Source organism: Haliaeetus leucocephalus, unplaced genomic scaffold (assembly GCF_000737465.1).
Source record: "Haliaeetus leucocephalus isolate CR32 unplaced genomic scaffold, Haliaeetus_leucocephalus-4.0 Scaffold306, whole genome shotgun sequence".
NCBI classification, from domain to species: Eukaryota; Metazoa; Chordata; class Aves; order Accipitriformes; family Accipitridae; genus Haliaeetus; species Haliaeetus leucocephalus.
In genome coordinates, this window is record NW_010972742.1 from 8,348,669 (window position 1) to 8,364,390 (window position 15,722).

At 41.9% G+C, this 15,722-nt stretch overlaps 1 protein-coding gene across 1 annotated transcript in view; it reads right to left on the bottom strand.

The window, feature by feature from the left end:
* The window catches only part of PAPPA (pregnancy-associated plasma protein A, pappalysin 1), a 177,914-nt gene that overhangs the window by 124,661 nt on the left and 37,531 nt on the right, over positions 1-15,722 (bottom strand). The window contains exon 3 of the mRNA XM_010571012.1: positions 584-729. Coding sequence (XP_010569314.1) covers positions 584-729 — 146 coding nt within the window. The remainder of the gene's footprint in view (positions 1-583; positions 730-15,722) is intronic.

A 15,722-nucleotide genomic window follows, 5' to 3' on the forward strand; every position in this document is an offset into this window, starting at 1 on the left:
GGATCCCTGGGTTCCAGCAGCCATAGGCAGCAACCTAGTTATGAAACATGCAGGGCAATCTGCAGGGTAGTGAACTCTTTCCAGTTCCACTCAAATGAACATTAGAAATACAATCTCTCAGCAGTTTGCTCTTTTGAACATTGGTAGAGAAAAATAGCAACAAATTTTAACTACAGCCTGTGAGGAAAATTAATTGAACACTTACTAAGTAATGAACTAAGGATCAGAACTTAACAGGCTAAGGTTAAAAATTCACTTCTGTCTAGCACCCCTGCACCTATCCCCCCCAATCTTCTTCGCAAAGTGCTCCCATGGAGTGAATGCCCTGTAAAGTAGCTTCACTTAAAAGGTGAAATACTTTCAGCTTGACATCATCTACAAATACCATAATGTGCTTTGGGTTTATAACCTAATATTTTCCTGGTTGTGAGCCAGTATCTGGGAATCGTGAAATACTTTTTTTCCCCTGACTATATATTAGAGGAATGATAAGAAATCAGAACAGAGCTTAAAGCATATTTGTCTTTCCTTCTTAGCGCCTCAAAAGAATGCTTTACAAAGAAGAAACATCTTTATCACTCACCTAGATGCATCAAGGCTTCCTTGTCCCAGGGCCAAGTTGCCACTCCAGCCAGCTCTTCCTCAGAGGAATTGGCAAAGAAGATGTTGAGGTGTGTGGATCCATCCAGTTTGAGTATGTTTTTTAGTTCATTGACATCTAAGTATGCTCTGTAGAAAAAGAAAAGCCTTTTTTTTCTAAAGGTGACACAAAAAGCAACAAAGTATTGAAGAAGTGCTGCAATCCAGGCCAAGATCTTACAATATCCTGCGTATCAGTCACCTGAAATAATTTAATAACCCACTCCCAAACTTCAATTACTTGCATTCATATAGCGAATCTCATCTAAGGACTTCAGGCCATTGATTAACGAAGGCCACAAAATCCAAGGTAAATACATAAAGCTGTCCATATTCCTAAGATAAGTATAGGAATCTATTTATTATGAATGTAATTAACCATGTATTGTGGTCAGTAAATCTTTTTATATCAGCAGTTACCTTGCACATTTCCTCTAAGCTGTTTATTATTGTTCCCTCTAATTTTCCTTCACAATAACAAGTTTCACATCTTCAGGCTGGTGCAACAACTAACACCAGCTCACAAAGTTACTCCTTTAGCACCAGTGGCAGTCACCTGTGCTGAGATGCACAGGGTCCAACCCTAACATAGGGTGGTTGGTTGGGAATTGCTATTTCCAGCAAGCAAAGTTGTGCCAAGAGATCTCCTTGCAAGAGATATAATGCAGGACTGATACCATACCATGACGTGAATTCCTAAGGCTCCTTAGGTCCCGTCCCCTCCCAGGTGAGCAACGAATCTTCATAGCTTTTGGGATGTCTGAAGATTACAGAGCAATCTGCTTGCAGGCAAGCAAAGCCAATCTCTTAAGCTTGATGGCTGTTGGAAGTACTTTTTGCACTCCTCTAAAGAAGTAGACTTTATCAATACTGGAATACAGGAGCTACTTGCCAAAGTGTGTACCATGATGCCACACTGCTTTCAGTGGCACCGTGATGCTCTAACTCAAAATAAAGCTGGAGAAAGTGAAGCATAAGAGTAAACCCATTGGTTCTCCGTTTCTAGCTCGCATTGTCTTTTGACAATAAAGTGTTGTGCTAACACAAGATCTAAACCATGGATAAGTTGTAGTATCTTCACTTGACATGTGGAAACAACAGAGAGAGATATCTCACTGAGTCAAGCATGGTTGACTAGCTTGTAAAGAAAGGACACCACGATGGTCTTGAGCAGGTTGATTCCTGCTTCCTAAAGTCCCCCTTTCCCTACGTGTATGGGTGTGTATAGGGCTCACGTAACTCTCACAAACCAAACACACATTCAGTAAGTAGGGTTCCTTGCATACTTTGCAAGGCTTTCGTTCCCAGAAGGGTGAAGAAAAAAATAGGGGAGTTGGCTCAGCACCAAGATCTTTCTGTCCTTCCCTGGAGGACTCCCCAATGGAAAACACATTCATATTTCCACAATAGCTTCCCCTGCCACTTGCTGAAGTCATTGCCTCCAAAATAGTTCACGGCTGGGTGTCCCCAGGCCCTCGCTGACTCATGGAGGAAGACGTGCTCTTTGGGGACACCAGTGGAAGGGTATGTTTCCATTCCATACAGTGTTTATCTTCCAATCAAATGTGGATGACATCCTGAAGGACAGGTCAGCACTGTGACCCTTTACACATTTCTCATCTCTCCACTGTTCCCAACACATCTATGGAAAATACGCAGATCTTCCCCTTAGCTCCTCCAGCTTGTTCTGCATGTATCCGCACAATGTTGTGAGACGGTGCATAATCTATTTCCAGGATCTTCTTTGTGCATTTGAAAACATCTTTTCCAAACATGGGCTCATACTTATACACATCCACAAGCAATAGTTTGAAATTACATGAGAGCTTATATGCATTTCCAAATGAAAATGTAAATGCATCAGGGGAATATGTGACAGAAGATGAGTGCATGTGAAGGGGACGATGTGTATGTCTGCACGTATGGCAGCATCAGTAAAAGAGAGTGAGCAAAAATGTAAAAGAGAATGTGGGAGTGATGTGATACTTCATGCAAGAGAGAAAAGGACAGAAACAGAAGCACTGAGTACCTCTAAGTAGAAAAACGTTTGTGTGTTTTGTATCACAGTGGGAAGGAAAGGCCCACTGTCTGTATTGAGACTGCAGTTGTTGACTCTGGATGCAGATGCTTTATGGCCTATGCAAATCCCTGTAGGAGTAACTATAATCAAACTCCCCTCCTGAGATTACCATTTTTATCCTCGCTCTTCTCTTATGGTTTCAAATAATCTAAACTAATATTTCTTTATTCTTAGCTGTCTCTTTGCTTATTGTTTACAAAATCCAATCCCCATTTATATCCTCAGTGCATGGCCACAATCGCACTGTCTCTTGCATACAGGCTATGTGCTTCAACATCCAGGGCTGTTTCGTACATGGATTATTACTGCAGACAACATCCAGAGCAGACAGCATTTAACTAATTGGCCAGTGATGTCAGTGCATCACCGAGACTGAACTCATGTCTTACGTAAATCCACCGTACTAAGTCAACTGGACTTGGTTTTGTAGTATTTCTCTGGCTGCTACTTCTCTGCTAGCCAACAGAAGTCTGAATATGAGCAAAATCATAGAACACCAGGTTGGAAGGGACCTCAAGGATCAAATGGTGTAAGAACAGAATGCTAAGAGAATTTTTAGCAAAGGGTCTGCAAAGGAGTAGGTGTAAACAGATCATGCTTGGGAGGAAGTAAATGCAAAACCCCTTTGTAAAAGCAGTCAGCAACCCCCAACACATAAACATGCTCAAGCATTTAGCTCAGGCAAATCCCTTGTAAGTGTGTGAACATGTGCCTGCATGTGCGTGCATGAACAGGGGCGTGAGTGTGTAAGCAAGGGTTTGGATTGTGCACACATGCAAGACAGCCAAGAGTATGTATGCAAAGGAACCAGTGTGTGTGTGTAAGAGATAAAAACACGAGCTGGAATTCCATCCTCTCCTTCCTCCCCATGTTTCTAATAACCTCCCATCCCTATCCATCATCACCACATTCCTACACTCAAGGAGACATAAATTAACTACTTTTGCAGTTCATGTCCAACTACGTAGCCGCAGGCAGCAGACCCAACAGTTACCAGGTCAAAACAGTTTTCAGTTATTGTGTTGGACTAGGCTGACTCCCCCCTGCTGCTGCGGCTGCTTTGTTATCAGCCCAGACTATCTGACCCAACGCAATCTGTGAGCATTGCTTACACTTCTCAAGGTTATGTGGGTCCCCTGATAGAGGACATAATGTCTGTCACATGGGCTCGTGCCAAAGAGAGCCAAAGAGCCCAGCCTTTCCAGAACTGCCAAACTCGCATTTCAAAGACATGAGTGCAGTCTTGGAAAGGGATCAAAGCCTTTCCAACTGTCATTAGAATATTTCCTTTATGCATCTCTCCGTGAGTGCCAGCAACATATTTCATAAAATTCATTGGCTTGAGGTGGTACCTCCAATATAAACCTGAATGGGGGAACTGTCAGGGCAAGTCTATGTGGAAAACAAAACAAAACCCAAAGCACAACAAAACACGTGTAATTCCTGTAATGGAAAAAACATACGATGCTGTGAGCGTGCCTTGCTCAAGAAAGCCTAATGAGCCTATTAGTGCATCATAAAAGGTCTCCTTTGCTGAAATCTGGTTTAGACATAGAAATTCTATGGGCTGTTTAAGGCCATTTGGGACACCAAATCATATCAGGCAATGTGCACATTCCCACCCAGCTCTTTTCATCAACTTATTTGTCCAATGCACAGCTTCAGTTTTCTTTTTTCCTCCACAGCAGTGTAAATAGCCCTCTGAAACTGTACTGTACAGCAGCTTGCCCTCACCCAGTAAGCACCAGACCTCAATCAGTAATACGTATCCCGTACAGTGCTCCAGTTTCAGTCTAATGGAATCTTTAGCTCATCCAGCAGAGTCTCGCGACTGCCCAACCCGCCACGCAGCCTGCCCCGTCGGTCACACGAGCCATTATCCCCGTGCCTGTCTCATCTGTCAAGCCCGTTTCCTCTCCATTTGGGTTGTGCCTTCACCGCAGCAGGACTTGTCCCCAGGCAGCGCGGTGAAGCCCCCAGCCAGCAGCCCCACCTGCCCGCAGGGGCCACTGCGAGGAGCGCCCTTCTGCTGGCCCACGGGTCCAAAGCCAAATCCAGCCACAAATCTCTGCCGCTTAGCTACAAACACATTTGACAATGGCTTTTAAACTTGGCTGGTATCAGGTCTAATCGTATTAAAAATCGTAGCCTTGGTGACTAGAGTCGAGCAGTTTTGTAACTGGGTTGGAAACTCTTCCTCCCCCATTTTCTTCCAGGTCAGAGAATGGCTTTCCCATGTTTCCCTAATGTGGCTGGGGTGCAGCCTCTTGCACTCGTGGTTGTTTTTGCAAGGAACAGAGAGCCTTCCAGCCCTTATTGTCAGGAAATGTTTTCTACTGTTTGCTCTGAGTTATTCTCTATTTGACTTTGTTTTGGTTTTTTCCTTCAAAGACAAGTGTCGCTTTACAGCAAGAAAACAAACAAGGTACTTAAGGGATTATGTGCAAGACCCCACCCAAACACAGAGTAGGAACTTTGCTATCTGCTCACTATGGAGCATGGTCTCCATCTGCCTGATGAGTTTGTTAGGAATAAAAGGCACTGCATTTCATCATTTGAAACAAACAAACAAACAAAACCAAACAAAAACCAAAACCACCAGCATCTTCTGAATTGGGAAGTCAGCCTCCAAAAGTCTCCATTTTATCTCTTGACATACAATGTCCCATCCTTTACCTAGTGGGTTCAGCATATGGCAGGACAGAGCAAATCTGCTGGAATCACAGGGACCCAGTACATCACCCTCCTTCCCAAGACTCCTTGTTTCTGCTTTCATTTGGTGCTCTCAAAAGAGCTGTCAGCTCAGGTTAAACCATGGTATACAGTTTAGCAGACAAAAAGAAAGCTTTTCTGGACAGCCCTGGCAACACTCGCCAGCAGCCTGTGACAGATCCAGGTGTGGTTCCCAACATGGTGTGGCTGATATGTCTCAGTGGTGTTCCCTTTGTCCCTCCAGCTCTGATCTCGGCCCTAAGATTGACACTAACTCATTAGAGCAGCAAAGACCACAGCAGTCGGTGTGTGGGCAGCCACTTACCAGCTGTCCATCCCATTTTTTCAAGCAATATGGGGGGCCCAAGGTTTTAGGGTGCAGTGTCCACCTAGAGATTTTCAATATCTGCAGTGAACAGCAAGGACGGTTTTGAGATAAATGATGTTCTTCCTGAAGATAATGGCAAGAGCCATGACTTCAACAGCACTGAAAGCTGACCTTGAAATGGGGCCATTTGGCAGATGCGCACAATTGTAATTTAGCTTTTCCCCCTGTGATTTCTCAGTCTTGGGTGGTTAGACATGGAACTTTCCTTTTGGAGACACAGTATTGATGCCAGAGTATAAGCTGCCTTTTGCCTTCTGTCATAGAGTCACAGAAAAACAAGTCTGGAAAGGATGTCCGGAGACCAGCGCTGCCAGCCCTCCACTCCAAAGGAGGGGCATCTCTATATGTCATGCTAAGCTGATTTTTATCTAGCTCATACTTAAGACCACACATGACAAGGACTCTGCCACTGCCCCAGCAAGCTGCAGCCCATGTTTCAATACCTTTATGGTCAGGAAGTTTTTCTGAAGGTCTACCTGAATCTTTTTTTGCTGCAACAGATATGCATGACTATTTATGCCATTCCCCACAGACAAGGAGATTAGATGATACCCTTCTGCTTTACCAAACCTATTACTTATTTGAAAGCTTATTATATCTCCTGTAAACCATCTCATTTTTAGGCTAAACCCACCTTATTTCTTCAGCCTCTCCCCACTGGTTATATTTTTTAAGACCTCTGGTCATTTCTGATGCTCTCATCTGCACTCTCCACATCTTTCTCAAAGGCAGGTCATCAAAAGAAGACACAGTCCTCAAGCTGAGAGCTTATCAGTGCCATGTAACTGCTACATTTATCCTGTCTATCACCTCCAACCTGACATAAAGTACACAGTAGAGATTTCAGACCTACAAACATTTCTAACATTTTTTTCTTCTTTTTTGCCTAAAGTGCTACAGGTCTGTCAAAAACCTGAACAAAAAAAGACAACCTACAAACTCTCTTTAGCAGTGGAATTGCAATAAAATTTTTGTCTGACCTGATGTTAAAGATCTGCCTTTGCTGGCAAATTTAATTTTGCTCCTCATTTCAGATGGATTGCCATAAATCATGTGAAGCAGGAAGCATGCCTCATCTACATTTAGTTTAGTGTTAATTTAAGACACTGGTGTAAGTGTAGTAAAAGTCATGATAATTTATTGATAAAGGTATAAATCTTTCAGTGATTGGGACAGAGCCTGAAATAGAGTGGAGCCAGATTATTACAAGTGAAAGGCTTCAGGTCCCAATTTAGATCCAGATCACTGCCTGTGTTCACACTGAAATCCAAATGTGTAACTGTAATTCCGACCACATCCAAACCAGGCATTCACTAGGTCATGTCCACAAGCATAAATTGCAAGCACTGTCAGCACATGTAGGCTTGGCAGCTTTTAAAGAATTTTGGTTTATCCACTGCAGCAAAATGTCCTCTACAGCCCCCAAACCTGATCTCCCATTACAAGAAAGGAGGAATGTTTTGGCAAAAAAAATAATAATGATAAGGATCCAAGAAAAGACACTTAGAATAACTGTTCAAATATAAACCCAGGGTATATTCTTGGGTAGGTTTGGTAGTCTGTGCTGAACTCTGTATCACTCTCTGTGACACTGCTAATGCATTCAGGTTAGCTGGTTAAAGCTGGACGAGGTTTGTTTTACATCAGTGGCAGGTCCTATGGTTAAGACTGACCCTAAGCAACACATATTACAAAATAAAAGCCCACATGGCTACAAAAGTCTGCGTGTTCGTTGATCCTATGGTGCCCTCTTTTCCAAACTGAATTAATTCTACCATTATGCTAGTGACTTAGGCTTTACTCACTCTATGAAAAAAAAATTACTAAAAATAAAATTATAGATAGAAAATAAGAGTTTTACTGTGTAAAATAGGGGAATCCTTTGGGTATGGGTTTTCCTTATCCTGCAACAGACTGAGAGCAGCTTCTTGGTCAAAACTAGGGAATTTTTACAATTGTCAAGTCATCAGTTTCATTCCATTTGCTTTGAAATGCTGGCTTTCCAGCAGGACAGTCCTAGAAATAAGCACATTTCTACTGTAACATTTTGCACTATAAGTCTATAGGACAGCAAGGAAAAAAACCACCCCATACATAAAGGAAATTATTTGCTACTAAGTTCTAAAAATCAGTATTTTCATCCATAGAACCCTAATGGCGAACCTCTGCTCAGCCCTATCTGACTTTCTCATAAAAGACCTCTAATAAATGATATAGCTTTATTTCATGCAATTCCATATAGATGACTTCAGGATGTTGTAAATACAGTATCTACTTAACAGGCTGAACCACAGCAACGGGTTGGAATAAACCTGATGGTCAGACTACTCCAAACCTAGCTCTGGGTCCTCTTTTGGTTTGGTTCATGTGAGCTTGCACTTTGAGCCAACTTCTGTTCTCACTGGGCTGCACACGAGTATCAGCTCTGACTGTGATGTATTTGCTCCAGTGTAAATCTAGAGTTAGTCAGAGCAAAGTTTGATTCTCAAAGTGCAGCTTTAGGTTCAAATCCAAAATCTCAAAGGAAACCTCCGTTGAAACAACCAATTTTTGCCCAATTTCTGGCCAACACAACTTGCTTTTTTAAGGAGGGAGGCGGGTTTCCTCAGATCTCCACACAGATTCTCTCAAAGGTTTGTAAATCCTTGCCAAATCCTTCACAAACCTGGGCTGAGATTTAGAAAAACAAGAAAAAAAAATTTTTTTCCCCCCCCCCCCCCCGGCACTTTTGCTGCTGGTTCTGGCCAGGATAAGAAAGAGTAGAGGCTCAGGGAAAAAGAATAGAGAAAAAGATGATGTAAAAATTTTCAAACGTCAAACATGTTCTGTCTGAGCTCTGGGCAAAAGTTTGGGGTGGCTGTTAATGTACACAAAATTATTTGTTCCGTCTCTCCCTTTATCCTCCCAGGCTTTACTGCCTACTGCTTATACCAGAGACCCCAACTTTATATAACCTTTACGCAGGCTTATAAAGAGTTGCAGTGCTACAGAGCATAAATATGTGATCACCAAGTCTCCTTCCTTTGAAAGGTCTATGTCCAAGAGCTGAGCAACATTTGAGTTCACTCGTGCAGCAAGAACTGAAAAGACCCGTTTCCTTGCACGACCATAAAAAATAATTATGCTAACCAACTACACAGAACTAGGAAAAGATATGCTGGCTGGCCAACTTGCAGGAAGAAAAAAGAAAACAAAGGGAAAGCCTTGGCAAAGAGAATTGTGATCTTACTGTACAATTAACTTCTGAGACAGTGAGTAGGATTAAAGCATGGAACATTTCAAGACACATCTCTTTAAAACAGCAAAGCATTATGAAGCATATATGCACATTTCACAGGCCTTTGAAATCAGCAACACTGGCAGGTTTATTTGTTTTGGTTGTCTCTTTTTCTTTCTTTTACTACTTTGGGATTTTTTTTTCTCTCTCCTTTTCAAGACTAGAGCCAAATGACCCATGAGAAATGTACTGTAATTTGTCTCTTATCCATCCCTCATCTCTATCTGATATTCCCTCTGCCCTGGTTACCCTGATGTTTTTCCAGACTCTACAGGCTGAACCATTGTAACAAGGAGAAAAGTCAAACGATAAAGAAAGAAGTGGCGTAAGGATATTTTCAGGAACCCGGTCTGTTAAAACAGATTTCCTTTGCTGCTTTTCTGAAAACCCCTTTTGGCTGCAGCAAACCTCATTCACGTATACTCAAGAATTTAAATCAGTATAGGAAGGTATATACGTATTTTAGGCTATTTTAACCATCAGTTATACTGCTTGGCACTTCCACAGTGCCTCCCCTCTGGGCCTCAAAATGCTTCCTAAACATGAAGAGAAAAATTCCACTCTGGTCAAAGCCCTGACACAAGCCCTCTGCACCGCTCCAAATGCCGTCCAAGGGCTTAAGTGATACTCAAGTGGGACAAGGACCCTTGCGCTGGGCCTCCCCTCAAGAAATTTTACCATGATTGAAGAAGCCATGAAATCGGCAAATGGAATAATTTTCCTTGTCTTCCGAATGGGAAAATTGAGGTAGAGAAATGCAATAATTTGTTCAAAGTAACAAAATCATTCAGTGTGACAGCTAGGATTAGAAACTCGATCTCTTGAGCCTATGTTCTGCGATAATATGGATCACCTTTCTTTTAAATAAGCAGTGGCTTGTGTTACTGATTCTTTAAGTTTTCTGGTGGCCACTAATCATCTTTTACAAGCCTTCGCTCTTATTTTACAATCTTTTACTCCTATTTTACAATCTCCAAAAAAGTCCTAAAGGTCTGGTGCTCAGCAGACGGAAAGTCAGAGCTCCCTACAATAAGCTGGTCCTTCCTGAATCCCTCCGCTTCACTGTTTCTGAAGACAATGTAGCACATTTACTTCACAAACAGATTTTCTTGTGGAACCAGGGCTCTGCTCTGAATGAGTGAGCAGCCACCGTTCTAATAATATTTGGCATTTACATACCACCTCTCATCCCAAAGCTTCCAAGAACAACCAACAGATACGTGCATAGCACACTGCACAATAGTTCAAGTAAAGGACATTTTGGTTTTAGTCACCAGAACAAACCTGATTTTTTTATGAAAAGCACCAGAGACCAGGAATGCAGCCTGTCGTCACTCCCTTGAATCAGGTCAAGAGGTAGGTAGAGCCTCTGTTAATCAGACTGGAAGTTAGAGATCAAGAGGAAACTTGAAGCTTTGACACAGAATTTTCTTTAATTATAGGAGCAGCTCATAGCAACTCTCTATATTAAAGTTGTCTAACAATTTCCACTACTAATATTCAACTCCAGCCTGTCTTTCTCATCTCCATCCTAGTGGCTGTGGGGTCAGGCTTGAGGTCACATTTGCAGCCTGCCCAAACAAGTGCCTTGCTGGTGGGACCTTTGGGAGTCACTGTTGGAGTGACCCAGGTTTTGGCACTTCTGGAGCACTGGGAAATGCTTTGTGTCCCCCCTCTTTAGAGTCGATGGAAAGCAGGGGGTTACCTTACTGCCTGGATACTGCTCTGTCCTGGGATCCATCTACCTGTGCCATCTGCCCTTGCAGTAGGAAGGATGGGTCAGGACCCTGCCTGGGTGGGCTCCAATGGGTCACCTGCTGTGGGAATATTTGGGATTTTTAGGAATCCGAACACAGGTCAGGGTAGGGAGCATTGTGGCCTTGGGGTGCTCACAGTTAGATTGCAATTACTCACAGCTCCTGCAGAAGGGTGACACATGGCACCGTCCCTGCTGGGGTGTGCAGCTGGGACTTTAAGGGGCTGGTCCTTCAGTATCTTTCCCAATTAACACACCGTGAAAAATGCAGGATGAAAAAAGAACAAGATCAAATTCTTTGCTCCTTTCATCTCACTTTTTGACACTAATCCTCCCTGCACATAAACCCCGTGCCACAAAGTGAGATATACATTACTATTGGAATGAAGAGCGATTTGGAATCAGGCCGACATCAGCAAAAGAATAAAATAAAATCATATATAACCATGAAGGACCTAGCATGTTTATTACTGATACTTCTGGGGTTGATGGGCCAAAATAACCAGTCCAAATATGTATCTTGCAAAACATCACTTTTGCTTTGGAGATGCCGCTTCTTTTCTGTTTTTGTTTTTACAACTCATGGACTTCCAAATCTCATTTCTTAACCTCCTGGCAGGGTTGTGCATAAAGTTGGTCCTGCTGCAGTGGGCAGATCATCAATGGCTTATGGTTAGGATAATCCCAATTTTCCTCTTTTCTGAGAAAGAAATGAAAACCTGATTCAAATGAGACTGCTTGAAATTTCCTCTTATTTCATCTTATGCAGGAAAGGGTAGGAGACACCAAAGTGAGATCACAAAGAACGTAGCCTGGTGATAGAGACTTCAATTCAGGGAAACCAAGAAAAGCTTGTGCCGTGGCGCTAAGTGCCTCACATTTTCAAAGTTCATGAGATTTTTTTCTCCCTGTTGCAACAAAGAAGAACTACTATTTACGGTTTTTTGTTTTCTGGGGTTTTTTTCAGGGGGTAATGATGGATCACACCAGTAAGTCTTTATCTGCAACAGTGAAGTCTTGAACACATTTTTAAGACAGAAAAGAAAATTGAATAGTCAGATCCAAAGAACCACTAAATATTACAAGATCTACGAAAGCTGGTTACTCTTGTTCTTTCCCAGCAGTGAAGAGATTACAAGGAAACAGAAAATGTCAGTCACTGAAACAGAAATCTCACATAAGAACATTTAGCTTTGAAGTTCTCAGAATCCACAGTAGATTGCCAGGTGATCTGGCAGAAACACCAAGAGACCTGCAATGAAAATACTTCAGAGTTGCAGAAAGAAAATATTGTGGACAGTGAGTTTTCTTAATCCAACATATTTTTTTTAATTTTTATTTTTTTTTTTATTTCTATTCCTGTTCACTAGGAAGACAGAAATAAAGGAAAAGAAAGAGCAGGAGAGGGGACTTAGTAGATCATGACTTTGTCAAGTGACTACTGTTGGGAGAAAAAACGTGGCAGCAATATCTGTAACAGATACTGCTAACATAATTAACTCACTGGCATCAAAATCCTGCCCCTCATTTCTCTCTGTTGAGCCAAAGACAAGCAGCAGGAAGACAGATGTAAACGTGCCTTTTCCAAACACTCAAGAACTTTCAGACTGTCTGGTTTTTAAACCTATGCAGGACCTGCAACTTCTGCATAGATACAAGGTAAAGCAAATACCATTGCACATGTGTGCTTCTAAGAGTGGACTTTTCTTGAACAGAAGGATATCTAAAATAGAAAAGATCCTTTACCCTTTAAGTAAACAGTGGACAGCAGACACATCCAATGCTCAGGCTGGTAGTCGGATGGAAGGACATTTGTGTTGCCTCACATATGGATCTGCTAACATGTGTACCAGAAAACAGGCACTATCGGTCCAAAACATAAGGCTGATTGTAAGCATTCCCTGGAGGACACATTTCCCAAGACCCTACAAAATTGGACTGGCAGCTTATGAAACGTACAATACTGATCCAGCATGTAACAGTAAACTATAGGAAATCATACCCATATATTTGGCCTTCAGACATGAGTGCAGAAATTGCCTGTTTTGGCACCACAAGCCTGTGGATCCACTTGAATCAAAGACAGACTTCTAGCAAAGGGCTACGAGAATGCAAAGATCTGTTCTCCATTGTTGAATACTAACACAAGAGGGGGAAAACCCTAATTTTCCTTTATGGCAAATTTCTTGACCAACTTTTGCCACGAGTACGACCCCTATAGACAGGCCACGCAGTTTAATTTCCCCATAACATTTGCACCTTCTGTCACTCTATTTGCATATCTCAACCACACATCAACTTTCGCGCTGGTTTGGTGCAGTAATTTATTGGTAACATGTCACTAACAACTACCACAGGACTTAAGATCTTGATGACTACAAAACTAGCTTTGCAAAGGATCCAGCAAAAATTGCAGGTTGTCATTTTTGTCCACTGTTTCCCACACATAGACCCTGAATTATACAAACCCGCATTTATAAAACGTACGTTAGCATGAAATGTCTTGCAGCTCCCTGTCAAAGACAGAGGGGGGCTGTTACGAATTTCCTCACTTCCACAACTCCTCTGCTGCCAGCTCAAGTACATCTCAAGAACTTTGCAAAACCTGACATCCTGCCTTATTCAGTTGTGGGGGAAGAGAAGGCATCCTGGAACCACCTTTTGGATTACCTCCTCCTGACAGTTTTCTAGATCAAAACCTGGAAACGCTTCAGGTATTGTTCCCAGATGGATAAAAAAAGAACTTTGTGTCTGATGAAGACGAGGACAGCTAAAGGTTTGAGCCTGCATTTTTAAGACAAAATAAGATATTTTGAAGCAAAAACACATGAATAAATCTATCCCCAGAAGTAAAACTATTAGAGGAATTCTGAGTGTATGAGGAGGAGGAAGCCAGAAACTCCTAGCTCTTTTCCGAATCCAACTGGGTGCGGGAGAGGGGGGGAATCAAACAGCACAGATTTCTTCAGGCAAACTGGGAGAAACACTCTGATGTGTCTGACGGAAGCATTTTACTCTGTGTTTGGAAGTTTATCATGACCGATCAATTCTGGAAGAATTAGTGAGTGAGTTCTGGTTTTTGGCACTGACACAGTCGTGGTAAAAAGGCTGGAGGCAAAAGGGAAGTAATTTTCATAATGCTGTGAACTGTTGCCATCAATCCTTACCCAAAACATTTTTTCTCCTTACTCTAGCGCAGTGCTGTTCCGTAGGAGCTTTCCTCTTAGCTATTGCCCTTCGTCTCAGGAAGGCTCTCGACCTCACTCGTGCTCTGGATGCAGAGATCCAAGCCAAAGACCAAAGTCTTTGGGAGTTCAATCTTTCTACGGACTTCAAAGAGCTTGGGATATGTAACAGTCCAGACAGAAAGCATAACATACGTTTGGAACAACATTATATATGTAAAAATAGAAAAGATTGAATGACTGTTAAGGAATGCAGTGTGATGGGGAAGCCTGACGTAAATTGTGCATGGCATTTACATACCTATTTTCAGCCTCTAACCTAGGTGCTCTGAATCCTGGTGGGAGAACCTACCTTTTCTCCAGCAATTATAAAGACTTTAAGATTTAATTCTCTAAATCATGCCTATGCTGTGTGTCTATACCTGCTGCGAGCAGATGGCATGACTTCCCCTAAGGAACTAACAGAGCAACAACTACAAATAGCCAATGCTTATCCTCAGCACTTAGTGCAATAACATTGAGACTACACATTTTGGGAGGAATAAGCAACTCGCAGAATTCGTCCTTAACAGAAAGCAAGCCAAACGTGAAGGCAAAATAAAAAACCCTTAACCAAAAATGCCAAGCCCAAACATATTCAGGTATTTTGAATAATACAAGTTTATGTAATTCTTAATATTTCTCAGGCATGCCTATGTTTGTCTCCATTAGCGCTTGCTGGGATTGAAGACAGGAATAGAGCATCATCAAGCTCTTGGAAATCAGGAGATCACAGAAGAATGCTGGTTTGTAATTGTTCTCAACCAGTCCGCAAACCTAAGCAGTTCAGACAGTTTAGAAACATTTCCATACTCTCTGATGCTCACGTGAAGCAAACTAAGCTCTGGCCTTTTTGAGGTCTACCCATGTTCTCTAAATGAGTGTATCATATTTCTTTATTTACTTAGAATTTTTCACCAGTTAATCTCTCCCTGTCTCATTTTTAATTAAACAAAACAAATAAATTAATCAAGGAAATACAAAACAACTTAAGGCAAAGCTTTTCAAAGTGTAAAGGGGATTTTGATACCCACACGCTACTGATAGTCAGTGGGTCTTGTCTTGGGAATATAATTCCCTTTTGTGCCTTTGGAAGGTGCACAAAAAAATGTGTAGATGATTACAGTGATGGGTCTATTAATTGATATAATCTGGATTTTATCTTATTTAATCAATGTCTGAGCTCTGACTGCAAAAGAAGCTTAAATTGACGCCCTCGTTCCTTTCTGCTCAATGCTCCCTAACCTGTCATCTTCAATACACAAACATAATTTGCGAGTCTGACAAAGGCACAAGCCACATTACATCGTATCACAGAAATTAGAATTGAATCAATAAACAAAAAGGCAAACTCCTGATCAGCTCGTTCTTACCACACAATGTGGAATTCTTCACATTTTACCCCTAATCCCATGTCTGATCAAACTGAAATATCTTCAGGACCAGGAATGCCTCTGCTTCCTTTCGGTCTTTCTTTCACAGCCTAATCACATCTCAGAAAAGCTGGTATTTTGTGCCTATGTGTCTTATCTTTATCCTTTGTCTAATTTGTGCTGTTTAATGCTGAAGAAATAATTCGGCAACATACTTCATGTGATGGGGCAGATCCTTAACGGAGGAGAAATGCTGGCATGGCCCGAGTAACA